Source organism: Balaenoptera acutorostrata, chromosome 4 (genome assembly GCF_949987535.1).
Source record: "Balaenoptera acutorostrata chromosome 4, mBalAcu1.1, whole genome shotgun sequence".
Lineage (NCBI taxonomy): Eukaryota > Metazoa > Chordata > Mammalia > Artiodactyla > Balaenopteridae > Balaenoptera > Balaenoptera acutorostrata.
Window position 1 is genome coordinate 151,451,078 of NC_080067.1, and position 27,386 is coordinate 151,478,463.

At 57.5% G+C, this 27,386-nt stretch overlaps 1 protein-coding gene across 3 annotated transcripts in view; it reads left to right on the forward strand.

Moving 5' to 3' along the window:
* COL6A2 (collagen type VI alpha 2 chain) overlaps positions 1–12,725 on the forward strand; it is a 37,059-nt gene extending 24,334 nt beyond the window's left edge. For 2 of the 3 annotated variants that reach the window (XM_057546179.1, XM_057546178.1), the window contains 18 exons: positions 373–426; positions 859–921; positions 1,211–1,273; positions 1,529–1,618; positions 2,294–2,356; positions 2,902–2,968; positions 3,196–3,254; positions 3,574–3,636; positions 3,900–3,950; positions 4,241–4,276; positions 4,519–4,581; positions 4,682–4,744; positions 4,919–4,954; positions 5,136–5,181; positions 5,487–5,639; positions 5,795–6,247; positions 6,356–6,394; positions 11,643–12,725. In XM_057546179.1, the coding sequence (XP_057402162.1) occupies positions 373–426; positions 859–921; positions 1,211–1,273; positions 1,529–1,618; positions 2,294–2,356; positions 2,902–2,968; positions 3,196–3,254; positions 3,574–3,636; positions 3,900–3,950; positions 4,241–4,276; positions 4,519–4,581; positions 4,682–4,744; positions 4,919–4,954; positions 5,136–5,181; positions 5,487–5,639; positions 5,795–6,247; positions 6,356–6,394; positions 11,643–12,241 (2,061 nt within the window). In that variant the 3' untranslated portion in view covers positions 12,242–12,725. Of the gene's footprint in view, positions 1–372; positions 427–858; positions 922–1,210; positions 1,274–1,528; positions 1,619–2,293; positions 2,357–2,901; positions 2,969–3,195; positions 3,255–3,573; positions 3,637–3,899; positions 3,951–4,240; positions 4,277–4,518; positions 4,582–4,681; positions 4,745–4,918; positions 4,955–5,135; positions 5,182–5,486; positions 5,640–5,794; positions 6,248–6,355; positions 6,395–9,299; positions 10,424–11,642 lie in introns of those variants that run through there. The other variant, XM_057546180.1, reaches the window with a different exon arrangement.
* The last annotated feature ends 14,661 nt before the right edge of the window (positions 12,726–27,386 follow it).

Below are 27,386 nucleotides of genomic sequence, written 5' to 3' on the forward strand. Positions count from 1 at the left end.
ACATTTGCTCCTGAAGAGCAGGGCCCGGCCTTGCAGGACTCTCCCTGCCTGTCCTGCAGACCCCACGTCTGGCCTGACTGGTGGTTCACACACGTGCACGGGTGCACACAAACAGCACACACACACACGTCACAGGTGAGCACGCACCATGCATGCACGCACACGTGCACACGCCTGGAGGGGGCACCACAGACACTCATGCTCCCGGCCGCACCCCGGAGACTCTGGACCGCCACCCTGACAGCCCCTGACGCACACGTCCGCAGTGGGGTGCCCGGTGCACGTAGACCCGGCACCGCTGACCTCTGTCGTCGGGGCCCTTGCCCTCCGAGTCCTGGCCGTGACGCACCTTCTGCCCCTCTTTTCCCTCAGGGCACGCTGGGGCGCATCGGACCTCCTGGCTGCAAGGGAGACTCCGGGGATCGGGTGAGCACGGCGTTGCGGCTTTGCGTCGCGCCCCTGCGGCCCCGGGAGGTGCCAGGCGCCGGGGGGGGGGCGGGGAGCGCAGCCACCAGCGCTGCAAGCTGCGGCGGGAAGCCAGTAGCTGGGCTCCTCCCTGCAGCCCCTCCCCCGCCTGTCCCGGGACCCCGCCAGCGTTCAGCCGGGGTTGGGGTCACAACATGACGAATGGCCTCAGCAGCTCCCGGGTCAGGTGGCAGGTGGCTGCTTCCAGAGCCCCGAGGGGCTCCCGTGCCAGCGGCTTGTCCGGTCTGCCCGCCCAGGCCGGGGGTCCCGGCAGCCAGTCCAGTGATGGGGTGCTGGTCACCCTCCCCCTGGTCAGCTGGCCCTGACCCCACGGGGAAAATGCAAGCACAGCTCCCGGTCAGAGCCCCAGCACAACCCTCTCCCTTCTTGCAGGGCCCGGATGGTTACGTGGGGGAAGCCGGCAGCCCTGGCGAGCCAGGAGATCAAGGCTCCAAGGTAGGCAGCCTGGCCGAGGTGGCGGGCCGGCCAGAGCAGAGGGGGTCGCCACCTTCCTGGGGGCCTTCTCCCTGCCTGCAGCACCGGGCCGAGACGCCCAGCAGAGAGGCCCTGGCCCCGCAAACCGGGCAGGGGGCCCCGCAAACCGGGCAGGGGACCGTGGGTGCCCACACGGGGGGACCTGCTCCACAGACGCGGGAGGGGAAGCGCGCGCCCCCAGCCCCGCCGGGGTCCTGCCCCACTGCTGGCATCTGAAGAGCACGAGGCTGATTTCTCCAAACCCTTCCAGGGGGACCCTGGCCGCCCCGGACGCAGAGGGCCCCCGGGGGAAAGCGGGGCAAAAGGAAGCAAGGCAAGTGTTCCCGGCGGGCTCCGGCCGCACGCCCGTGGTGCCCCATGGCGGGGGGTGGGCAGGCAGGCCGGCCCTGGGTCCTGAGCGCCCCCAGCCTCTCTGTCCCTGCTGCCAGGTGACGGCGCACCGCACCGCGAGGGAGACACGGCCCCACCGGAGACGGCGGGCATGTGTCTGCACGGGCCGGGCTCTGCCCACAGCCGTCCGTGCGCCTGGGCAGATCACGGCCGTAGCTGAGCTGTCTCTTCCCCGCAGGGCTACCAAGGCAACACCGGAGCCCCCGGAAGTCCCGGCCTGAAAGGAGCCAAGGGTGGGCCTGGGCCCCGAGGCCCCAAAGGCGAGCCCGTGAGTTCACCTGCCCACAGGCCCTGGGCACCCTGGCCGGCCCGCCGCACCCTCCCGCAGGGCTGCCTCGGCGCGCGCTGCTCTGGGCCTCTGTGAGCCCAGCGTCCTCCGGCCTCTCCAGCTGAGCCTCCTGGCCCCCACACAGCAGCTGCCACGGAGGGCCGCTGGGGAGTGGCTTGCGGGGCCCAGACACACCCCTGCCGGACGCTCGGTGCCCATGAAGTGGCCCCGGGGCCCCACCTTGCCCCCCCGGCAGGACCCCCCGAGGGCTCAGCCTAGACCCAGGCACACACTCTGCGGGTCCACACGGCGACCCCACTCAGCCGGCCCTGAGGGTCCTGCCACAGGGTGGGTGGAGCCCAGTCCCAGGGCTGACCCCCAGAGGGGACTCATCCCGATCCGGGGGGAACAGAGGGACTTCGCGAAGAGCTGGTCCAAGCTCGGTCCCAGTCACGTCACCTGAGCTCCTGGACTTACAAGCTCACCAGCCCCCATCATTTCCTAAATCCTCGTCTGGGACCAAACCGACCCAGCAGAGGACAGGGTCTAGGCCGAGGCCCTCTGGAGGGGCCCCCAGACCCCACAGCCAGAGTCCTTGTGGGGAGAACAGAGTGTGGGGTTCCAGTGGGGCTCCCACCCTGGAACCCCACACTCCCACGTGCCTGTTCTCTGCAGGGGCGCAGGGGAGACCCTGGAACCAAGGGCAGCCCAGGCAGCGATGGCCCCAAGGGCGAGAAGGTGAGTGTCCGCACGGGGGAGCCTCGGGCACTGTCTGCCGTGTCTGTGTCTACACCGGAGTCTCACCGTGGTGCCAGTGGAGCCCCTGTGATGAGGGATGACCAACACCCCCTCCACGGTCCACCTAGGAGAACAAAGGCAGCCCCCGGGGCCTGACCGTCAGGGAGCGCTCCCTGCAGGGTCTGGGAGAGCAGGAGGCACTCCCTGATGAGAGGCCTGGGCAAGGACAGTCCCACGCACGCCATGCACAGCTGCTCCACCCCCCAGCGTCCCCCCCGCGCACACGTGCTCCTGTAGCTGGCGCAGGAGGTCTTTGCCTTTGTGGTGAAATCCGAGGGCAGCCATTTCCCTGTGAGATGTGGGGGAAGGTCGCAAAGGAGGGGCTCCCTCCTCTGGGACTGGTGGCCCCTGCCCTGCTGCATGAGGCCGAGCGGGCAGGCCTGCTGTTCCCGCTCCGCCCTCCACCGTCTGGGGCCTCCTCCCCAGGGAGCTCACGATCCCCTCTCCTCACCTCCCGCACACTAACCTGGCCTCTCTTCCCACAGGGGGACCCGGGCCCTGAGGGGCCCCGGGGCCTGGCTGGAGAGGTTGGCAACAAGGGAGCCAAGGCAAGTGGGGCAGCGGGTGGGCCGCCACAAAGGCCACATACCCTCCTGGGGTGGCACCGCCAGGGCCCCCTGCCCCTCTCCTGCCCTCCGCCCTGCAGACCCTGCCTGGGGCCACTGGGGTCAGGGCTAAGGACCTCTTGGAGGGCAGCAGGGCCCCCTGCCCTTGCCGAGGTCCACAGTGAGTGACAACAGGGTCTCTGAAGCGCCCTCGTCTCTTTTCTTTCCAGGGAGACCGAGGTTTACCTGGACCCAGAGGTCCCCAGGGGACTGTTGGAGAGCCCGGGAAGCAGGTCAGTAGCAGGATGCCTGGGAGGGCCCCTGGCTTTGGGTCCTCCTGTCCTCGGGTGGGCAGGATACTGTCTGCACAGTAAACCTGGGCAGCGGGAGAGGGAGCTGAAGGCCCCCATGCACCTCACACCATCATCCTGCCCGGAGGGGTCAGGCTTTACCGGGGGGGGGGGATGTGTCAGGGGGAGCCGGGACGTGGCACGCGGAGAGGAGAGACCCTCGGGACGGGCAGCCCTGCAGGGCAGCGATGCTGCCTGGGGGTCAGAGCTGGATGAGGTCAGCCCCGTCTGTGCCGACTCCCTGCTTCCTTTCTGCCCTCAGGGATCTCGGGGAGACCCTGGGGATGCTGGCCCCCGCGGAGACTCAGGAGAGCCTGGCCCCAAGGTATGCCCCCTCCCCACCCGGCAGGCAGGATGGGCCAGGGCTCCTGAGTAAGGCTGCCGGGAGCATGCCGGCCCTGCCCCCTTGGTGAGGGAGGACATCAGGGGCCTGGGCAGCAACCTCCCACCCCAGCCCGTGTTCTCACCCTCAGGGGTGGTGTGTCCTCCCAAGGCGGGCCCTGCCCACCCACCCCCAGTCCAGGCCGACTGACTCAGTCTCCACCTTTTCCACTGGCCCTGCCCTGACTGGCCTCCCGTGTTCCCCAGGGAGACCCCGGCAGGCCTGGCTTCAGCTATCCGGGACCCCGAGGAGCACCTGTAAGTCCTGGGGCGGGACAGGGACTGGGGGAGGGGGTGGGCATTGTCAGGAGGGCCCTGACTGGAAGGTTCCTGCTAGTTCCTGCCAGGGCCCCCCGCCGGGCCTGGGGTGGGGCGGGGGGCCCATCAAGAGCAGAGGCGGGTCCCCTGGGAATCTCAGACGTTCTCCCATAGCCCCTGCGGCTCTGTACAGATTTCGATACCCAGGCCCACCCGTCAGGGAAGGGAGGGGGCTGCACAGCCATCAGCCCTCAGCTCAGTGCTGAGTGACCCCTGTGCTTGCTTCCCAGGGAGAGAAAGGCGAGCCTGGCCCCCGCGGCCCCGAGGTACGTACCGCGGGGCAGTCTGTGCAGCGGGCCTCTGTGCTGAGCTCTGCCGGTGGGAGCGGGCCGCGCCCTGCAATGCCGCCCTGTGGGGCTGCATCTGACCGCCCCGCACTGCCGAGTGCAGGTTCCTCCTGAAAAGGCGTGTCCCTCTTGGGCAGATCCCTGGAGGGCTGGGGGGCGGCAGGGAGCAGTGCCAGCTGCCGAGCTCTCTGCGTTGTTAACACGGGTGTCCCGTGTCACAGGGGGGCAGAGGTGACTTCGGGTCCAAAGGAGAACCCGGGAGGAAAGGCCAGAAGGGCGAGCCCGTGAGTACCTCTGCTGCCTGTTGACGGTTGCCGGGGGCAGGGCCGCGTGGGGGGACCACCCAAGGTACTGCCGGAGCCCACCTGCCCGTTTCCTTCTCAGGCAGATCCTGGTCCCCCTGGTGAGCCAGGCCCGCGGGGGCAGAGAGGAGCGCCAGGACCCGAGGTAGGTCAGTCGCCCATCCCTTTGGCCCTCGGGCCACAGTCCCTGGACCAGCCAGGCCAACAGGCAGCCCGAACCATGCAGGGGTCCTGGAGTGGCCGCATGAGAACAAGTCCAGCCCTCCCAGCCTCGGCCATGACAGGTGTCACATCTCACGGATACCCTTCCTCCTTCCAGGGAGAGCCTGGCCCCCCAGGAGATCCCGGCCTCACGGTAGGTGTCAGTCGGGGTGGGACTCCGGGCCCTCCTCCCTCTTAGACATCTGAAGGGCAGGTCAGCCGGGTGAGGGCAGAGCAGGAGGTGGGCAGGGGCCACAGGCTTCCTGCAGAAGCGCTTCCAGCCCCTCCCCAGGGTTTGCACTCTGGGCTGGGGGGCTGACCCCGCTGTGTCACAGGAGTGCGACGTCATGACCTACGTGAGGGAGACGTGCGGGTGCTGTGGTGAGTCGTGGCCCCCGCGCAGCTGGACTGGGACACTTGTGTCCTCGGGGGCTCTTGTCCCGGGGTCAGGGTCGTCCGTCCGAGTCCTACCCTCCTGCTCACATTCACTGTTTCCCACGGTGCACCTGCCTGCACGCCCCTGGGGTCTTAGGCTGTCTCCCTGGGCCGGGGGTCAGCGCTGTCACCCGCCCGCCCCTCCAATCACCCCGCCCCGCCTGCTCGCCCCGCCCCGCCTGCTCGCCCCGCCCTCCGCTCGCCACGCCCCCCGCTCACCCCGCCCCGCACGCTCACCCCGTCCCTCGCAGACTGTGAGAAGCGCTGTGGCGCTCTGGACGTGGTGTTCGTCATCGACAGCTCGGAGAGCATCGGCTACACCAACTTCACCCTGGAGAAGAACTTCGTCATCAACGTGGTCAACAGGCTGGGGGCCATCGCCAAGGACCCCAAGTCGGAGACGGGTCAGCGGCCCCGCAGTGGGGTGGGGGTCCGGCGGGGCAGGGCTCGAGCAGAGGGGCTGCAGGACGCCTGAGGTCCGGATAGAAATCCACGGGAGGGGTCCCGGAGGGGTCCTAGCCCTGCCGAGGGCCGCCCTCACGCCCGCGCCCGCCCGCAGGGACCCGCGTGGGCGTCGTGCAGTACAGCCACGACGGCACCTTCGAGGCCATCCAGCTGGACGACGAGCGCATCGACTCACTCTCCAGCTTCAAGGAGGCCGTCAAGAACCTTGAGTGGATCGCGGGCGGCACCTGGACGCCCTCGGCCCTCAAGTTCGCCTACAACCAGCTCATCAAGGAGAGCCGGCGCCAGAAGACCCGCGTGTTCGCGGTGGTCATCACGGACGGCCGCCACGACCCCCGCGACGACGACCTCAACCTGCGGGCGCTGTGCAACCACGACGTGACGGTGACGGCCATCGGCATCGGGGACATGTTCCACGAGAAGCACGAGAGCGAGAACCTGTACTCCATCGCCTGCGACAAGCCGCAGCAGGTGCGCAACATGACGCTCTTCTCCGACCTGGTGGCCGAGAAGTTCATCGACGACATGGAGGACGTGCTGTGCCCGGGTGAGTCCGGAGGAGAGCAGGGGAGGGGCGCGTGGCCGGGGAGGGGCCGGGTCTCTGCAGGCCTCCAAGGGAGCCACCGGGACCCCCGCCTCTTTTCCTCTCTCCTAGACCCCCAGATCGTGTGCCCGGACCTTCCCTGCCAAACAGGTAACGCGGGCGCCGCTGGCCCCCCAGGCAAGCCGGCAGCCGGGGCCGGGGGGAGGGCCGTGCAGGGACCCTAGGAATTGCCGCCGCAGCCGCCCCAGCAAGAAGCCTCAGATTCCAGACCCGCGGTGGCCCGGCCTCCGGGACCCCGGCACTTCCGAGGAGGGGCTGGGGGTGCAGTTGACGTCTGGAGTCACTCGGCCGCCCCACCCACCTGGCACGTGTCGGGAGGGGGTGCGCTAAGCTCTCGGGCCACTGGTCTCGAACACAGATTCACGGCCTCATGGGCTGAGGTGCCCAGAGGCACAGACACCCCAGGGCCACCCCGGTCCTGCAGGCGGAAGCCCTGGATCCAGTAAGTGAAGTGGCTGGTCTTAAACCCTCAGGGAGGCGAACACATCCACAGCCCCGGGGGCGGCTGCAGAGCGGGCCTCTGCCCTGAGCCCTGAGCTGCTGCCTGGCAGCTGGGGTTTGGTCTTCCCCCCGGAGCAGACATGTTTAGGGGGCTGTGCCTCGAGCCCTACGTGGTTGCACTAGAGCGGGAGGCTGGGGGCTGGGGACCCACGGAGGCTGCCCCCAAGGGGTCCCTCGGGGCGGGGAAGGGGCAGGATGCGTCAGCCAGCTCCTCTGGGCATCCTGCTGCTGCCTCGGAGGGGCCCCTGGGGCCAGCTCTGGGTGGTGGAGGCCCCGCAGCAGGCGGGGGGCAGGGTGAGTCGGGCTGGACCGTTGGCAGGTCCCACACTGATGGGAACCTTGGGGCCTGCGTCCACATCCGTGTCTGCCACGAGGTCAGCGTTCCGGCAGGCTCCTCCCAGGCGTCAGGGGGCCCCGGGCAGGTTCAAAGGCACCAAGGCAGCCTGAGGTAAGGGACCGTGTTGAGTTGGGGACAGGGGTCCGCACACTCGTTCTGACAGAGAACTGCCAAGGAAGTGCTCGCCGAGATTGTACCAGTGACTGTGCCGTGGCCGTTGGCAAGCTGTGGGGTCATCCCAGAGACGGCCTGGGCCTGGGGTCCCCAGAGCCAGCTGGAGACGGTGTGTGTGGCGCCCAGAGCCACCCCAAACCCCAGAGGCTGGCCCAATAGCGCCAACCCCAGTCTCCCCCGGGGGCTAAAGCGGGTGGGGTCTGCGCAGAGACCCAACTAACCCCTGGTCTGTGCCCCTGCCCTCAGGGCGCCTGACTCCTCCCAGGGTGCGGTCCCGTGGTCAGCTTGGCCCCTCGAGGGCAGAAACCTGACCCAGCCCCTGGTGCCAGGGCCCGGCGGTGATTTTGCTGGGGAAGCTGTGAGTGTCTCGCCATGGGGAGTCCGCTGAGGGTCTCTGTAGATGTTCCTTATCAAGCTGAGGGTGGTCCCCCATTCCTAGGTACTGAGAGTCTGTCGTGAACGAGTGTGGGATTTTGTCAGATGCTTTTTCTGCACCTGTTGATATGATCAGGTGGTTTTTCTTCTTTAGCTTGCTGATGTGGTGGATTGTGTTCATTGAGTTTTGAGTGTTGAACCAGCCTTCCAAGACCTGGGATAGATCCCACTTGGTCATGATGTATAATACATATATATTGGTAGAGTTGATTGCTAATATTTTATTGAGGATTTTTGCATCTGTGTTTGTGAGACATCTTGGGCTGTTGTGTCCTTTCTTGTGATGTCTTTGCTTTTGATGCTAGAGTAGTGCTGGTGATCTCACTTCCCCTGAGCCTCCAGGACCTGACAGTGAAAGGGAACAGCCCCCTTAGGGACCCCTCCCCTGTTCTCCTAAGTCCCCCCTCTGCTAAACTCACAACCTCATTCTCCTTTAAAGTGATTTGAAATTTCCTAGTAAATTAGACATTGTGACCAGAAGGGAAGAAAGTAAATGTTAACTACAGAATATGCTTTTACAAATGACCTCCTTGACACGAGTGGACTCTGGCATGCTCGCTGAGGGCTGAGCAGATGGGGCGCTGTGTGGACGCCGCCTGCTCTGGCACGGCCCTGACCTACTGGGCCAAATGGCCCCTTCCACCCAGAGGCTCAGCCGCATCTGGGCTTGGACCAAGCCAGGTGGGCAGCTCAGCTGGGACAGAACCACGAGGCTGTCAAAGAGAAACAAAGGCAGACACCAGTCAAAGGCAGCCAAGGCAGGTTTTCTTCCGCGACAGCTGCTGCAGGAGGGGGAGAGCCAGGGGGACCTGAGCCCTGCTCCCCACCCCAAGGCAGGAGGCTCCGGAAGGCTGGGCGCCCCAAAGGAAGGGCGCGGGGCAGGGCTGGGGCCGTGAGGCCAGGCCACCCGGGCGCGCTAACTGGACGTGCCCGAGGCACCCTGTGGACAGGAGGCCGTGGTGCGCCTGGAGCGAGGGGCCCGGAGGGTAGGCCCTGACCTGCCCCGGACGTGACAGGACAGGGAGAGCATGGGGCGTGCTGAGCGTTTGCTCCCTGGTCCTCGGGGCAACGGCTCCGGGCGGGGAGGTTTACGTCTGACGGTGAAGGGTGGAGGAGGATTTGTAACCACAGGCCGGCGAGAAACCGCCCCGAGAGGGGCTCCAGGGGCCCCCGCCTATCGCCAGGCGGGGCTGGAACAGGCAGGGAGTTCTCCCCGCAGTGCTGAGCGTTTTAAGGGGGCAGGGGTCGTCCCCAGGCAGGGCCCTGAGCTGCCAGCAGCCGTCACAACCTGGTTAGTCTCAGCAGCCGTCTGTGCCAAGAGTCTTGCAGTTCTCGAGCTTCTGTTCCCCGTCTCCTCCGGGCTCCCCGAAGCCCCTTTATTTAGCTTTGGCACCCCGCGCTGGCCATGCGCGAGCTGCAGCCTCCCCGGCTCCTCATCTGACGCCCTCGCTGAGCTCTTGGTCCCTCCTCATCTCCGAGGAGAGAGGCGGCTGGAGCCCCGATCACGCCGACCAAGTCCCTTAAAGACTTCTCTGGAATCCCCCGCAGATGGACCGCGGCCTGGCGGCGAGCCCCCGGTCACCTTCCTCCGCACGGAAGAGGGCCCGGACGCCTCCTTCCCCAGGACCATCCCCCTGATCCAACAGTTGCTAAACGCCACGGAGTTCACACAGGACCCAGCCGCCTACTCCAGGCTGGTGGCTGTGCTGGTCTACACCGCGGAGCGGGCCAAGTTCGCCACGGGCAGCGAGCGGCAGGACTGGATGGACCTGTTCATTGACACCTTTAAGCTGGTGCACAGGGACATCGTGGGCGACCCCGAGACCGTGCTGGCGCTCTGCTGAACCCCCGGGCTGCAGCCCTGCCGGCTGCATTAGCTCCCAGGCACTGCCTGCCTTACACTGCGGGGCTTAAGACAGCAGGAAGCTGTTCTCTTGGTCCGGAGGCCAGAAGCCCAAAAGCAAGGCGTCCCAGGGCCGCGCGCCCTCTGGGCCTCTAAGGGAGGGCCCTTCCTGCGTCTCCAGCTCCTGTCTCTGCGGACACATGGCCTCTCCCGTTCCCCCCACGCCCTGCCCCGGCCTGCCTCCTACAGGGACACTTGTGGCATTTAGGGCCAGATAATCCAGGAGAGTCTCCCCATTTCAAGGGAGTTATTAATTGAATTCCATCTGCAAAGTCCTTTTGCCATATAAGGTCATATTCACAGGCTCCAGGATTAGGACGTAGGCATCTCTTGGGGACCGTTATTTAGCCAAAAAGAAAGAGGGAAGACCAGAGCCTCATAAGCAACTCCAACTCCCGGCTTCACCTCTGGCCTCTGTGCCCAGGTCACCCCTTGTGCACTTCTCTCGTCCCCCTGGTTGATACATTGAGAAACCCCCCCAAACCAGGAGTCCCTGCGTTTCTGACTCTGACCGCAGGGACTTACAGGCCCAGGGGCACACAGGGAACTCGCTGGGCAGTTTCAGCTCTAGCTCCAGCCCTGTGGGTTTAAAAGCCAAAGCTGCTCTTCATCTGCACTGCCATATAAATAAGCTCCTTTAAAAAAAAAAAATCTGCCAGAAACACTCGCTCCTCCGCGGGTAGCCCAGTACTGCAGGCGACACACCAAGAGTGTCCTTCAGGTGCTGTGAGCGCGTCTCATACATTCTATAAAAGCTGCAAAACGAGGAGTGTGAACGTGTGCTGTGGTCAGCGACTTGCTGAGGCCAACTGCTGGCTCGCCTGGACCTCGGGGGTTGCCCACGCAGTGGGGCGCCTGGGGCCTGCGGGGCCCAAGCGGGACCCTGAGCCCCTCGGGGTTGGTGCCACAGGTCAGGAGCGCCTTCTGATGGGATCGCTGTGCTCCCGGCCCTGGCTCAGCACGCCTGGGCTGTGACCGGAGTCCTTTCCTGCCCCGGTCAGGAGGGTGCCCACGGGGCTGAGGAGCTGGACCCACGAGGGAGGACCAGCCCCGCCCCTGCCGAGCCCCGTTGGCCGTTAGAGCTGCGATCTCAGCAGTGCCTTGGGCGAGGGGCTTGGCTGCACGTTCCTGGACGGAGACCCCGCCTGTGGTCCCGTGTGTGGAGCGGGTGTTCAGGCTGTGCAGCGGCGCCCACGTCCCTCAGAGGCCCAGCCTCAGCCCTGGTGGCAGCCTTGCCCTCACGCTGTCCAGCATGTCCTGGGCTGGTGACTGGCCGGAGGAGGGCAAGGGTCTCAGGTAACAGGGAGTCACCCGGGCTGCCACAGGGGTCTGGCCACACCTGTGCCCACTGCCCACCAAAGCCTTGGCCAGCTGAGGGGACACAGGCCCCTTCTCTCCCTGATGCTCCCAGGGCTGGGAGAGACACGGCCCAGCCTCCGGAGGTGGGTCCGTGCGTCTGGGGATCTTCGTGAGGTCTTTTCACGCGGTCACGGGTGTGACGACCCCCCCCCTCCCCTCCCCTCCCCCCGGGTGTGACGACCCCTCCCCCCTCCTACTCCCCGTGGACCGTGATCCTTCGGGGCACATCCAGTTCTTGGGCCAAAAGAAGGGGCTTTACTGATCCCTGCGTGCCTGCCCGCGAGGCCTGAAGGCGGTCGCTGGGCAGAGATGGTGCTGGGACAGTGGAAAGGGACCCCTCAGCCTCAGGTCTGGGGACATTTCCTGGTGGGAGCACAGCCAGGAGAGACGGTGTCGGTCCCAGGGAGACAGGGTAGGAGCCTGGACCCACGTCCTGGGTGCTGTGGCGGGCTCCCGACCACCGGTGATCTTGGGTGAAGCCCCAGCGGTCCGAGTGGCTCCTGTGGACGGGTGCGCGCAGAGAGGCGGGCGCAGGGCGGGGCCTGGCGGGCGGGGCCCGGGGGCGCGGCTGGGGCGGGGCGGCGGGGCCTCACCCAGGTCGCCCGCGCACCGCCCCGTCTCGCCCCCAGAGCTGTACGTGGCCCAGTGCACGCAGCGGCCCGTGGACATCGTCTTCCTGCTGGACGGCTCCGAGCGGCTGGGCGAGCAGAACTTCCACAAGGCGCGGCGCTTCGTAGAGGAGGTGTCCCGACGGCTGACCCTGGCGCGCAGGGACGACGACCCGCTCAACGCGCGCGTGGCGCTGCTGCAGTTCGGAGGCCCGCGCGAGCAGCAGGTGGCCTTCCCGCTGACCTCCAACCTGACCGTCATCCAGGAGGCGCTGGCGAGCGCGCGCTACCTCAACTCCTTCTCGCACGTGGGCGCGGGCATCGTGCACGCCATCAACCAGGTGGTGCGCGGCGCGCGGGCCGGGACGCGCCGCCACGCCGAGCTGGACTTCGTGTTCCTCACGGACGGCGTCACGGGCAACGACAGCCTGGAGGAGGCGGTGCACTCCATGCGCAAGCAGAACGTGGTGCCCACCGTGGTGGCCGTGGGCAGCGACGTGGACGCGGACGTGCTCTCCAAGATCAGCCTGGGCGACCCGGCCGCCGTCTTCCGCGAGAAGGACTACGACAGCCTGGCCCAGCCGGGCTTCTTCGACAGGTTCATCCGCTGGATCTGCTAGCGCCCCCTGCCCGCCCCCACCACCAGCCCCGCGACCCCTGCCCCGCGGGCGCTGTCCTCCTGTCCGTGGTGCTACTCAGACCCCACCTGAGAGGTCCGGCGCACGGAGGGCTCAATCTCTCCACGTGTGGGTGTAAAGTCAGGAGCGGAGGACCCCCGCCCACCCCAGCTCCTACCGGGGATCCTGCAGCCCTGGACACCCTGAGCGCATTCCTCTCTTCACCATTCACCCTTGTCCTGCCCGCTGTGCCCTCCTGGAACCCCAGAGGCTTCCCGGGGAGCACATCTGGGGCTGGCCTCCCTCAGCCCAGCCTCATTCCCAGACTTGTCCTCCCCCGAGTGCCCTCCAGAGGCTCTCTGCCAGCCCTCCTGGCCCCGCTCCCAGGTCTCTGGGCGTCACCTGCCCCATCAGACTGAGCTGTGACAGCAGGCCCTGCACCTCCCTGTGTGCACACACCCCAGTCCAATAAAGGCTTTGAACCCCGCTTGCTCCCCAGCTTGCAAGTGTCTGTGCCAGTGGGGACGCTGAGACCGTTCACATGAGCCCCAGGACTGATCATGCCCCGGGGTCCCCGGATTGCTCTGTGCACCCAGAGGGTGCTGGGCCTGGCCTCCTGTCCTTACAGGCACCCGCTCCCACGGGCACCGACTGGATGGCTTCAGCCGTGGAATCCACCTCTGTCTGGTTGGCTTTGGGCTGAAAACAAAGTATTTGGTCAGTGAAGTCTCACTCTGTCCCCAGAACGGGGCCAGAGCACTTTAGGGATGTTTGTTGGTTTGCATGAGGATGCTTGTGGATAGAGATAGGTGATAGAGAGATGACGGATGATAGAAAGAGAGGGGATACAGATAGATGGTAGACAGATGACAGGTACACAGATGAGAGAGAGATAGGTGATTGATACATAGATAATAGATAGATGACAGATACACAGATGACAGAGAAGTAGATAGATAATTGATTGATATATAGATGATAGATAGACAGAGGAGAAATGAGAGAGAGGCTCTTTTTTTCTGGCAGCCTCAGTGACTTTTTGTCCAGACGCCCAGGTCTTTTAAGTTCACCCTCTGGGAAGTGCCCTGTTAAACCCCAGGCTGTTTAGTCTGCTGGGCCTGGCCTAACAAAGTACCTCAACCTGGGGACTTAAACTACGGTCTGGAGGCCAGCAGGCGGCGCAGTCCAGGTGTCCTCAGCGCCGCGCCCCCGCTGAGCTCTCGGGAGGGGTTGTTCCAGGCCCTCCAGCCCCTGTCGCTCCTCCGCTCGCAGCGTCCCTCGGATCTTCACACGTGATCTCCCCGGGCCCGTCTGTGTCCACGTTTCCCTTCTGGACACGGACACAGCCATTTTGGATTAGGGCCCATTCTACCCCAGGATGATCTCATCTCAACTAATTACAGATTATGTTGCAACGACTCTATTTCCAAATAAGGTCAAATTCTGAGGTACTGGGGGCTAGGACTTCGACATGGGAATTTGGGGGAGGGGGACACAGTTCAGCCCAGAACACGATGACACCCTGTTGACCCCCCCTTTGGGGGTGACTGACTCACTTCCGCCTCTCCTGTCATCTGCCTACACAGCCTGCAGCTGAAAGGCAGGGCGTCACACCAAGTATCTTCTCTTCCTCTGACCCCCTCCCTCCCCGCAAAGAACGGTACAAAACGCCTGCACGAGAAAGAGAAGAGCCGGGAGCCCCAGGCCTCAGGCCGGAGGGCTGGCGACTGTGAACTTCCCGGGGGCGGGGGCGGGGCCGGGGGGGAGGCAGGGGCCCCTCCCTCCACGCATCTGGAGTTCTGCCCGCTGGACCCTGCACGGTGTCCCCTCTGCAGAAGAAAGGACGTCCCTCTCCGTGACTCCGGCCTACGACCCCGGTGAGCGGTTGGGCGGGGTCCTTCCAGGGCGCAGGCCACCTTGGAGACCTGCAGGGTGCCCTCCACGCTGGTGTCCCCCGCGCTCTCCGCTGGGGCCCCGACCTCCCTGGAGGGCAAGGGCACCAGCTCCCTCTCAGGGCTGTTCCTTGAGGCCCCACGTCCCCAGCCCTCAGCCCCTTGGAGGGGCGCTCAGACACACTCCCTGCCACGTGTGGTGTCTGAGTTAGGGTTCTGCGTTTTCCTACAAGAGCCTCCCCTCATACACACGGGACACCCTCAGGGCCTCCTCTACAGCCGGGGTTAGCTGGGCCCCCGCTCTGCCTGCTCCCCGCCACCCAGCCCCACTCGGACATGGATCCTGTCCCCTGGGAGCCGGGGACGTGAGTGAAGGAGACTCAGCACAGATGAACCCAAATGGGCTCACCTGGGGCCAAGGTCACAGAAGGAAGCCAGCAGAGTGGCCATAGAAGCCGCCCAGGACAGCCGCTGTGCAGGCATCACCGGCGTGCAGTCCTCGGGGGAGCCCAGTGGACTCCCCAGGCCTCAAAATTGTGCGCAAGGCCATGGGTCCTCATACCACGCCCTTATTCTGTGACCGAGACACAGTGTTCGAGGTGGTCCCTTAGCCTGAGTGGATGTCATGCCTGTCAACTCCACCCCCCACAGGAAGGACAGACGCAGGCCAGAGCGCTCTAGGCCCTCAGAGTGTCCGTAAGGAGCCAGCCACGCTCCTGCCTCTGAGAGTGGCATATCCGTCACCAGCACCCCCACACCGACACCCCGCATGAGCAGCCCAACACTAGGGCCCCTCACCAACAACATCTCTGCAAAAACACCCCTCACCCAGGACCCTCACCAGTGTCAACATTCTAATGTCCCCACACTCACGTCCCACATTAGTGTCCCCTCATTACCATCCGGTCATCACTCAGCAATGGCCACACGAACGTTACCCCGCCGACAAGCCTTTACAATCCTCCCCACACTACTGTCCCCTCAATAACTTTTCACAGCACCTCTCAGTAACGACCCATCCCCAGCCTCCTCGCCAACACCCTTCACTAGTTCCCCACACTAACAGCTCCTAGTGTCCCCTCAGAAATGTCCCCTCAGTAACGTCCCCTCACGAGCATTCCTCACTAACATCATCTCACTAATATACTCCCAGTAGCGTCCCTCACAGACACTCCCTCAACAATTTTCTCACCAACAGCCCCACAGTAACACTCACACTGTCTCTACCATTATCCCTTCACCCGTGTCCTCGCACGAACGTCCCCTCACCAAGGCCTCCCCACCAACATCTCCTCACACTGTCCCTCACGAACATTCTTCAGCAAAGTTCCCAAACCAACATCCTTTCACTAACATACCCTCAAAAGTATGCACTCACAAACGCCACCTCTTAACATCCCCACAAGAACGGCCCCCACTAACACCGCCTCAGCAAAGTCCCGTCACTAACGCCCTCTCAGTAGCACCCTCTCAGGAACGCCCTGTCACCCACATCCCTCACTAAGGCCTCCTCGCCAGATCCCCCGTGGTAACACCTCTCCCCATCACCCCTCACACACCACCTCACCAGTGTGCTCCCACTGACACCTCCACACTAACATCTCTTCCCAAAGTCGCCTCCCCAAACCTTCCCCAGGCACGGGCTCAGCCTCCAGCCGTCCCTAGAAAGGCCTGGGCAGGGCGCAGGGCTGGGGGACAGGGAGAGGACAGGACAGGGCTGGGGCAGGGCCCCATCAGCTCTCAGGCAGGGTTGAAGCAGAGCTGCAGCCCCAGCGAGGAGGCCACTCCGGGGCCGACAGGACACAGTCCCACAGCTCGACGGTGGCCACTCGGGCCTGACTTAGTGAGTCCCCACCACGGCTGCCCCCGAGCACCTGAGGCCCTTCCCAGACCCCTGGGACAACCCCCTCCAGGTCCAGGATTGGTGCTCTGACCAGGCCCAGCTGACCCTCCCAGGGCAGCCTCTGTGCCCCACCCTACCGGCACTCAGCTGCCTCCATCAGGAAGTAAGATTCTCCCAGGACCACCCTGTCAAGGTGTAGCTGTGCTCCCCAGACAGAAGGGCCCATCTCCCTTCCCTGCCCCCAAGGCCCCATGCCCCACCTCCGGGCAGCCGGGGACGGACCTGTGCTCGCACGGCTGGGCCTGCTGCTGTCCAGGGAGGTCAGAGGCGAGGGGCTGATACCAGGACCTCCGGCCATGGTGTGAGGGGCCCGGGAGGGCACCCACCCAGATGGGGATAGTGGAGGTGGTGGTCCTAGTAGCATTCTCAGTGAAAAAAGAGAAACAAAAACTGTGATTAGATCCTTCTCCCCTTCCCTGTAGTTGATAAGCATATATATAATAAATTTGACTGTAAAATTTGTAAATGACTCTATAACCAAAATGCTATTATAAACAGAATTAGAAACAAACTGGAGAGGAACAATTGGTTCAAGATGGCGGAGTAGAAGGACATGCGCTCACTCCCTCTTGCAAGAGCACCAGAATCACAACTAACTGCTGAACAATCATCGACAGGAAGACACTGGAACTCACCAAAAAAGATATCCCACATCCAAAGACAAAGGAGAAGCTGCAATGAGACGATAGGAAGGGTGCAATCACAATAAGATCAAATCCCATAATTGCTGGGCGGGTGACCCACAAACTGGAGAACACTTATACTACAGAAGTCCACCCACTGGAGTGAAGGTTCTGAGCCCCACGTCAGGCTTCTCAACCTGGGGGTCCAGCAATGGGAGAAGGAATTCCCAGAGAATCAGACTTTGAAGGCTAGCGGGATTTGATTGCAGGACTTCGACAGGACTGGGGGAAACAGAGACACCACACTTGGAGGGCACACACAAAGTAGTGTGTGCATTGGGACCCAGGGGAAGGAGCAGTGACCCCCATAGAGACTGAACCAGACCTACCTGCTAGTGTTGGAGGGTCTCCTGCACAGGCAGGGGGTGGCTCTGTCTCACCGTGAGGACAAGGACACTGGCAGCAGAAGTTCTGGGAAGTACTCCTTGGCGTGAACTCTCCCAGAGTCCGCCATTAGCCCCACCAAAGAGCCTATAGCCTCCAGTGCTTGATCATCTCAGACCAAACAACCAACAGGGAGGGAACTCAGCCCCACCCATCAGCAGACAAGCAGATTAAAGTTTTACTGAGCTCTGTCCACCAGAGCTACACCCAGCTCTACCCACCACCAGTCCCTCCCATCAGGAAGCTTGCACAAGCCTCTTAGATAGCCTCATCCACCAGAGGGCAGACAGCAGAAGCAAGAAGAACTACAATGCTGCAGGCTGTGGAACAAAAACAATATTCACAGAAAGACAGACAAAATGAAAAGGCACAGGGCTATGTACCAGATGAAGGAACAAGATAAAACCCTAGAAAAACAATTAAATGAAGTGGACATAGGCAACCTTCCAGAAAAAGAATTCAGAATAATGATAGTGAAGATGATCCAGGACCTTGGAAAAAGAATGGAGGCAAAGATCAAGAAGGTGCAAGAAATGTTTAACAAAGACCTAGAAGAATTAAAGAACAAACAAACAGAGATGGGTAATACAATAACTGAAATGAAAAATACACTAGAAGGATCAATAGCAGCAAAACCGAGGCAGAACGGATAAGTGACCTGGAAGACAGAATGGCGGAATTCACTGCCACAGAACAGAAAAAAGAAAAAAGAATGAAAAGAAATGAAGACAGCCTAAGAGACCTCTGGGACAACATTAAATGTACCAAAATTCACATTATAGGGGTCCCAGAAGGAGAAGAGAGAGAGAAAGGACCCAAGAAAATATTTGAAGAGATTATAGTTGAAAACTTCCCTAACATGGGAAAAGAAATAGCCACCCAAGTCCAGGAAGCACAGAGAGTCCCAGGCAGGAAAAATCCAAGGAGAAACAGGCCGAGACACATAGTAATCAAATTGGCAAGAATTAAAGACAAAGAAAACTTATTAAAAGCAACAAGGGAGGGCTCATCTGGTGGTGCAGTGTTAAGAATCCGCCTGCCAATGCAGGGAACATGGGTTGAAGCCCTGGTCCCAGAAGATCCCACATGCTGCAGAGCAATGAAGCCCGTGTGCCACAACTACTGAGCCTGAGCTCTAGAGCCTATGTGCCACAAACACTGAGCCCATGTACCACAACTACTGAAGACTGTGCGCCTAGAGCCAATGCTCCACAACAAGAGAAACCACCACAATGAGAAGCCCACACACCACAACAAAGAGTAGCCCCCACTCGCTGCAACTAGAGAAAGTCTGCGTGCAGCAATGAAGACCCAATGCAGCCAAAAATAAATAAATAAATTTATATATTAAAAAAATATGCGGGCTTCCCTGGTGGCGCAGTGGTTGAGAATCTGCCTGCCAATGCAGGGGACACGGGTTCGAGCCCTGGTCTGGGAAGATCCCACATGCTGCAGAGCAACTAGGCCCGTGAGCCACAATCACTGAGCCTGCGCGTCTGGAGCCTGTGCTCCGCAACAAGAGAGGCCGCGATAGTGAGAGGCCTGCGCACCGCGATGAAGAGTGGTCCCCACTTGCCACAACTAGAGAAAGCCCTCGCACAGAAACGAAGACCCAACACAGTCATAAATAAATAAAAAATAAATAAATAAATAAAAATTTTAAAAAAAAAAAGCAACAAGGGAAAAATGACAAATAACATACAAGGGAACTCCCATAAGGTTAACAGCTGATTTCTCAGCAGAAACTCTACAAGCCAGAAGGGAGTGGCACAATATATTTAAAGTGATGAAAAGGAAGATCCTACAATCAAGATTACTCTATCCGGCAACGATCTCATTCGGATTTGACGAAGAAATCAAAAGCTTTACAGACAAGCAAAAGCTAAGAGATTTCAGCACCACCAAACCAGCTCTACAACAAATGCTAAAGGAACTTCTCTGAGTGAGAAACAGAAGAGAAGAAAAGGACCAATAGGGCTTCCCTGGTGGCACAGTGGTTGAGAATCTGCCTGCCAATGCAGGGAACACGGGTTCGAGCCCTGGTCTGGGAAAATCCCACATGCTGCGGAGCAACTAAGCCCGTGTGCCACAACTACTGAGCCTGCGCATCTGGAGCCTGGGCTCCGCAACAAGAGAGGCCGCGATAGTGAGAGGCCTGCGCACCGCGATGAAGAGTGGCTCCCGCTTGCCACAACTAGAGAAAGCCCTCACACAGAAACGAAGACCCAACACAGCCAAAAATAAAAATTAATTAATTAATTTAAAAAAAAGGAAAAGGACTGATAAAAACAAACCCAAAACAATTCAGAAAATGGTAATAAGAACACACATATCAATAATTACCTTAAATGTGAATGGATTAAATGCTCCAACCAAAAGACACAGGCTCGCTGAATGGTTACAAAAACAAGACCCATCTATATGCTGTCTACAAGAGACCCACTTCAGACCTAGGGACACATGCAGACTGAAAGTGAGGCGATGGAAAAAGATATTCCATAAAAATGAAAATCAAAAGAAAGCTGGAGTAGCAATACTCATATCAGATAAAATAGACTTTAAAATAAAGAATGTTACAAGATACAAGGAAGGACACTACATAATGATCAAGGGATCAATCCAAGAAGAAGATATAACAGTTAAATATATGCACCCAATATAGGAGCACCTCAATGCATAAGGCAAATGCTAGCAGCTATAAAAGAGGAAATTGACAATAACACAGTAATAGTGGGAGATTTTAACACCTCACTTACACCAATGGACAGATCATCCAGACAGAAAATTAAGGAAACACACGCTTTAAATGACACAAAAGACCAGATAGATTTAATTGATATTTATAGGACATTCCAGACAAAAACAGCAGATTACACTTTCTTCTCAAGTGCATGGAACATTCTCCAGGATAGATCACATCTTGGGTCACAAATCAAGCCTTGGTAAATTTAAGAAAATTGAAATCATATCAAGCATCTTTTCCAACCACAACACTATGAGATTAGAAATAAATTACGGGGAAAAAAACGTAAAAAACACAAACACATGGAGGCTAAACAATACGTTACTAAATAAACAAGAGATCAATGAAGAAATCAAAAAATACCTAGAGACAAATGTCGATGAAAACACGACGATCCAAAACCTATGGGATGCGGCAAAAGCAGTTCTAAGAGGAAAGTTTATAGCTACACAAGCCTACCTCAAGAAACAAGAAAAATCTCAAATAAACAAACAAACTAACCTCACACCTAAAGGAACTAGAGAAAGAAGAACAAACAAAACCCAAAGTTAGTAGAAGGAAAGAAATCATAAAGATCAGAGTAGAAAAAAAATGAAATAGAAACAAAGAAAACAATAGCAAAGATCAATAAAACTAAAAGCTGGTTCTTTGAGAAGATAAACAAAATTGATAAACCTTATCCAGACTCATCAAGAAAAAGAGGGAGAGGACTCAAATCAATAAAATTAGAAACGAAAAAGGAGATGTTACAATGGACACTGCAGAACTACAAAGCATCATAAGAGACTACTACAAGCAACTCTATGCCGATAAAATGGACAACCTGCAAGAAATGGACAAATTCTTAGAAAGGTATAACCTTCCGAGACTGAACCAGGAAGAAATAGAAAATATGAACAGACCAATCACAAGTAATGAAATTGAAACTGATTAAAAATCTTCCAAAACCAGACAAAGATACTACAAAAAAAAAAAAATTACAGACCAATATCACTGATGAATATAGATGTGAAAATCCTCAACAAAATACTAGCAAACAGAATCCAACAATACAGTAAAAGGATCATACACCATGATCAAGTGGGATTTATCCCAGGGATGCAAGGATTCTTCAACATACGCAAATCAATCAATGTGATACACCATATTAACAAATTAAGGAATAAAAAACATATGATCATCTCAATAGATGCAGAAAAAGCTTTTGACAAAGTTCAACACCGATTTATGATAAAAACTCTCCAGGGTGTGGGCATAGAGGACATCTACCTCAACATAATAAAGACCATATATGACAAACCCACAGCAAACATCATTCTCAATGGTGAAAAACTGAAAGCATTTCCTCTAAGATCAGGAACAAGACAAGGATGTCCACTCTCACCACTATTATTCAACATAATTTTGGAAGTCCTAGCCACGGCAATCAGAGAAGAAGAAGAAATAAAAGGAATCCAGTTTGGAAAAGAAGAAATAAAACTATCACTGTTTGCAGATGACATGATACTATACATAGATAATCCTGAAGATGCCACCAGAAAACTACTAGAGCTAATCAATGAATTTGGTAAAGTTGCAAGATACAATATTAATGCACAAAAATCTCCTGCATTCCTATACACAAACAATGAAAGATCAGAAAGAGAAATTAAGGAAACAATCCCATTCACCATTGCAACAAAAAGAATAAAATACCTAGGAATAAACCTACCTAAGGAGGTAAAAGACCTGTAGTCAGACAACTATAAGGCACTGATGAAAGAAATCAAAGATAAAAAAAAAGACAAAAAAACAAAAACAAAAACAAAAAAAGTCAAAGATAACACAAACAGATGGAGAGATAAACGATGTTCTTGGATTGGAAGAATCAGTATTGTGAAAATGACTGCACTACTCAAAGCAATCTACAGATTCAATGCAATCCCTATCAAACTACCAGTGGCATTTTTCACAGAACTAGAACAAAAAATTTCACAATTTGTATGGAAACACAAAAGATCCTGAATAGCCAAAGCAATCTTGAGAAAGAAAAATGGAGCTGGAGGAATCAGGCTCCTGGACTTCAGACTATACTACAAAGCTACAGTCATCAAGACAGTATGGTACTGGCACAAAAACAGAAATATAGGTCAATGGAACAGGATAGAAAGCCCAGAGATAAACCTTCACACATATGGTCACCTTATCTTTGATAATGAAGGCAAGCATATACAATGGAGAAAAGACAACCTCTTCAATAAGTGGTGCTGGGAAAACTGGACAGCTACATGTAAAAAAAATGAAATAAGAACACTCCCTAACACCATACACAAAAACAAACTCAGAATGGATTAAAGACCTAAATGTAAGAATGGACAGTATAAAACTCTTAGAGGAAAACATAGGAAGAACACTCTTTGACATAAATCACAGCAAGATCTTTTTTGATCCACCTCCTAGAGTAATGGAAATAAAAACAAAAATAAACAAATGGGACGTAATGAAACTTCAAAGCTCTTGCACAGCAAAGGAAACCATAAACAAGACAAAAAGACAACCCTCAGAATGGGAGAAAATATTTGCAAACGAATCAACGGCAAAGGATCAATCTCCAAAATATATAAACAGCTCATGCAGCTCAATATTTAAAAAACAAACAACCCAAATCAAAAAGTGGGCAGAAGACCTAAATAGACATTTCTCTAAAGAAGATGTACAGATGGCCAAGAGGCACATGAAAAGATGCTCAACATCACTAATTATTAGAGAAATGCAAATCAAAACTACAATGAGGTATCACCTCACACCAGTTAGAATGGGCATCATCAGAAAATCTACAAACAACAAATGCTGGAGAGGGTGTGGAGAAAGGGGAACCCTCTTGCACTGTTGGTGGGAATGTAAACTGATACAGCCACTATGCAGAACAGTATGGAAGTGCCTTTAAAAATTAAAAATAGAATTACCATATGATGCAGCAATCCCACTACAGGGCATATACCCAGAGAAAACCATAATTCAAAAAGACACATGCACCCCAATGTTCATTGCAGCGCTATTTACAATAGCCAGGTCATGGAAGCAACCTAAATGCCCATCAACAGACAAAGGGATAAAGAAGTTGTGGTACATATATACAATGGAATATTACTCAGCCATAAAAAGGAACGAAATTGGGTCATTTGTAGACAAATGGATGGACCTAGAGACTGTCATACAGAGTGAAGTAAGTCAGAAAGAGAAAATCAAATATCGTATATTAACGCATATATGTGGAATCTAGAAAAATGGTACAGATGAACTGGTCTGCAAGGCAGAAATGGAGACACAGATGTAGAGAACAAACATATGGACACCAAGGGGGGAAAGCGGGGGTGTGGGGGTTGGTGGGATAAATTGGGGGATTGGGATTGACATGTATACACTAATACATATAAAATAAATAACTAATAAGAACCTGCTGTATAAAAATAAATAAATAAAATTAAATTTTTTTTAAAAAAGAAACAGACTGGAGAGACATTACAGGACATACGACAAGCCGAGGCTTGTGTCTGTGCTATAACAAACCCACAGATTCATAAGAAGGAAAGCGACTCCAAGGAAACAGACAAAGAACATCAGCAGACAGAAAGTGAAGCAGGTATAAATGGCCAACAGGCACACTTTCATAAGACAAATCGTTAATAACCAATTAGACCCGAGCGTGTGCTGGAGCGTCTTTCCAGCAGCATCTGGAAGCACAAGCATTAGTCCCAAAGCTTGTGAAATACCTGAGACCTGGGAATGGCCTCCTGTGGGGGGTCAGCGTGAGGACACCCCTGGATTTGCCTGGCAGAGCCTCTTCCAACTCAGGTGGGGGTCCCTTGAAGACAGGGTGTCCCCAGGCCAGAGCCCCCCAAAGACAGGATCTCCCCAGGTCAGAGTCTCCCTGGGGTCAGTGTCGCCAGGGGAGGGTCCCTCCCATCTGCCCACAGGGCACCCCCTGGTCTGTCACAAGAAACAGGCCACATGGTCGCTGCTGAGGATGAAAGGTGTCTGGAGGCAGAAGCCCGGCCCCCTTGGTCTTGCAGAAGGTCGTCCCACCATGGGGTGGAGGGGGCAGCATCTGGGGGGGAAGGGTGTGGAGCAGCGTTGGGGGGCTCTCGGGGAAGGCGGGAGGCGAGGCGGGCGGGCTGCAGGGCCTCCCGTGAGTGCCCCGGAGCTGGATGAGCCCCCCGATCCCAGCACCCGGTTCTGCGGGAGAGGGTGGGCGTGGCGGGTCTCCCCTCACTCAGGGATCGGTGCCCAGGTCCCGCCGTGCGGTGGGCGCCAAGCAGGGTCCTGGGTGCTGCTCTGAGATGTCCGGGGTCAGCTGAGCCGGGGCCGTGGGGAAGGAGAGCGGAAACCCCGCGTTTCCGAGCCGCCACACACACACACACACACAAACACACACACACACACACACACACACACACACACACACGGCGAGACCCCAGGCACCTCGCCTTCCAACCCCTCAAAGGCAGCAGAGGAGGGACCTGGCGGAGACGCGGAGAGTCAGGACCAGTGGGCTGGGGTGGAGGGGGGCCCGCACAGCGGACGAGCTCCTGGATCACGAGGAGGGCCTCCTGCTCAGGGACGCTGTGATTTCCACCAAAAATAACGACCATGAGCAATTACAACTGCCTCAGATACAAGCAAGAAAGAGCGGATGAAGGGAGTCGTGAAGGAGCCGCGGTGCCTCCTGGGCAGCCTGGACCCTCGATGCGCCGTCTGGGGGGTGGATTTTAATCCCACTTGCAGTTCTTCCCCTAAGCCCCTTGGAAGGAACTCTGTCCCTCCCCATACGGGCCTGCGGGTCCCCTCCCCAGGACAGCCCCCCACCCCCGCTGCTCCACGTGTAGACCGGGCCCCTACGAGAGCCTCTGGCCTGCGCCCACACTCCACTGGGAGAATACGGTAGAGGTAAGGGAGACCCTGCACCCCAAGCTCACGCCCTTTCCAGAGTTCACCCCTTGAGGACTTTCCTGGAGCTGTCCTTGCATTTGCACAGATACACGCACACCGGCTTGCACACGCAGACAAGCACACCCACCGCACACCTGCTCAGACACTGTCCTTGTCAGTTTAATTTGTAGGAGCTTTTCTATTGGTCATAGTAACTCTACCTGTTATCTATATTGGGTTTTTTCCTTCCAATAGGTTCTTGACATTTACTTTGGGATATGATGTCTTTTACCAAAACAAGTTTTGGGGGGTTTTGGGGGGGTTTTTTAATAAATTTATTTTATTTATTTATTTTTGGCTGTGTCGGGTCTCGTTGCTGTGCATAGCCTTTCTCTAGTTGCAGAGAGCGGGGGCTACTCTTCGTTGCGCTGCGCGGGCTTCTCATTGCGGTGGCTTCTCCTGTTGCGGAGCACAGGCTCTAGGCGCACGGGCTTCAGTAGTTGGGGCACGCGGGCTCAGTAGCTGTGGCTCGCGGGCTCTAGAGCACAGGCTCAGTAGTTGTGGTGCATGGGCTTAGTTGCTCTGCGGCATGTGGGATCTTCCCAGACCAAGGCTCAAACCCGTGTCCCCTGCATTGGCAGGCGGATTCTTAACTACTGAGCCACCAGGGAAGCCCACAAAGCAAGTTTTTAAATTTTCAGATAGTAAGACTTCCCTGTAAAACATTTGGGTTCTCTGCCTTGCTCAAGGAGGATATACTCCCCAAATCATTTTCTTTTAATATCTTGTATGGTTACCTAGCAAGTACGTTCATACTTTTTGTTTTTCCATGTGCACAGCCTGTCTGGAAGGAATTTCAGGGTGTGATGATTTTTTCAAATTATTTTTAACGGGAACTTCCTGGAGGCAGGAGGCTACAAACACAAACACGTGAATATATATTCTTCCTTCACTACGTAAAGGGAGCAGATCAAATGCAGCCGAGGACGCCCCCCGGGAAGGAGCTGGAGGCTGGTGGATATTTAGGGCCAGTCTAGTGCCCAATAGAAAAACAGGCTACGCACATGAACAGACTGCAGAAAAGGAAATCCATCGTTAATGATAAGAAGAGACAGTCAATCTCAGATATAACAAAAGATAATTAAACCATACTGACACCCATCTTCCACCTCTCAAGGCAAAACCCCCAAAGTTTGATAATACACTCAGTTGGGAAGTGTATCTGTCAGCTGCTGCTACATAACAACCAGCCACGACATCTCATGGATGGGACAGTTGAAATTTATTTCATTCCAGAATCAGCCAGGGAAGCTCTGCTTAAGACTCCTGGGGCTGCCTCAGGCCCGACTCTCGCCAAGGGGCTGTGGGTCAGTGGGGAGCCTCAGGCCAATGGCAGTGGCCACCTGGGGAAAGCCATCCTCGGGTGGAGGTCAGGGGCTCCCAGACAGGAAACAGGTGAGAAACAGGGAGTCTCCTCCGGCCCGGTGGGCACCGTGCTCACCCCCTCAGCCCCCATCCCAGCATCTGAGAGCTGGGGACACACTCCACCGTCAGTGGTGAGAACTGGGGCTCCTCCGAACTCTGCCACGGGAACAAGGGGGGATTGAGTGCAGTGGTGCAGCTACTCGGGAGGGTGACACCCCGGGACTCAGCGGTCCCCCCACCCTGTGAGCCTTGTGCAAGATGCACGCAAGGTGGAGAGACACAGCAGATGCCGAGGGCACACACGACCCCGTTTACCCAAATGTCAGCCCACAGGGAAAACTGAGCCTTTGTGTGGGAAGTGTGCACTTGTGCCGGATGGCCTACAGGAAACCAGAGTGTGGTCACCGTGGAGCAGGGCCGTTGGGGTCAGGGGTCAGGGTGAGAAGGAGTCTGTGACGGGGAGAGGGCCGATCAGGACATGCACCTTCCTGAATGTATCTTCTATTTCACAATGAAATGGTGAAGGAAATACGGGGAAAGGACGAGTGAATAAAGTAAGTATTAAATAGGAGTCTCTAAAATAAACGCTGATGTGAAAGGGCTCCGGGCTACGGCCTCCAAGCTAGCGTGTTAACTAGGAACAAAAGTCTGCATTTGATCTGCTCTCTTAACGCAGTCATGGAAGAATGAAGAGTATATATTCACGTGTTTGTGTTTGCATAAACACTGAATGGGCGCAAAGAGGGAATTCAGTGATTTCCTGAAGAGGTTACGAAAGGGCTGCTGGGGGCCAGGTGGTGGGGACTCCGCACAGCCCTGGTGTTTGAACTATGAGACGCGTTGCCTATTTTAAAAGACCAGGTTGGGGCCCTCCTGCGGCTCCTGGTGTCGCCCGGATCTCCTATAGTAGCGCCAACGCTCGCGCGCTTACAGCTCCAAGCCTCAAGGATGCTGCCCTACGGGGGCAACACGGCCGCCTGCCTGGGCCTCTCCCGCGATCCCCGCAGGGCCCCACACACACCTCCCGCCCCCCCAGGATCCCGCGGCCCTCCCTCCAGCATCACCGGTTCGGCAGCACCTGGACCAGGTCGATTGCCACCAGCCCAGGGGGCTCTCCGCCACACCCCCACCTCTCTCACTGCCCAGGCCCTCAGGGACCCTCCTGGGACCCCCACCACCGGGCCTCGGCCCCCAAGCTTCCACTGAGGGA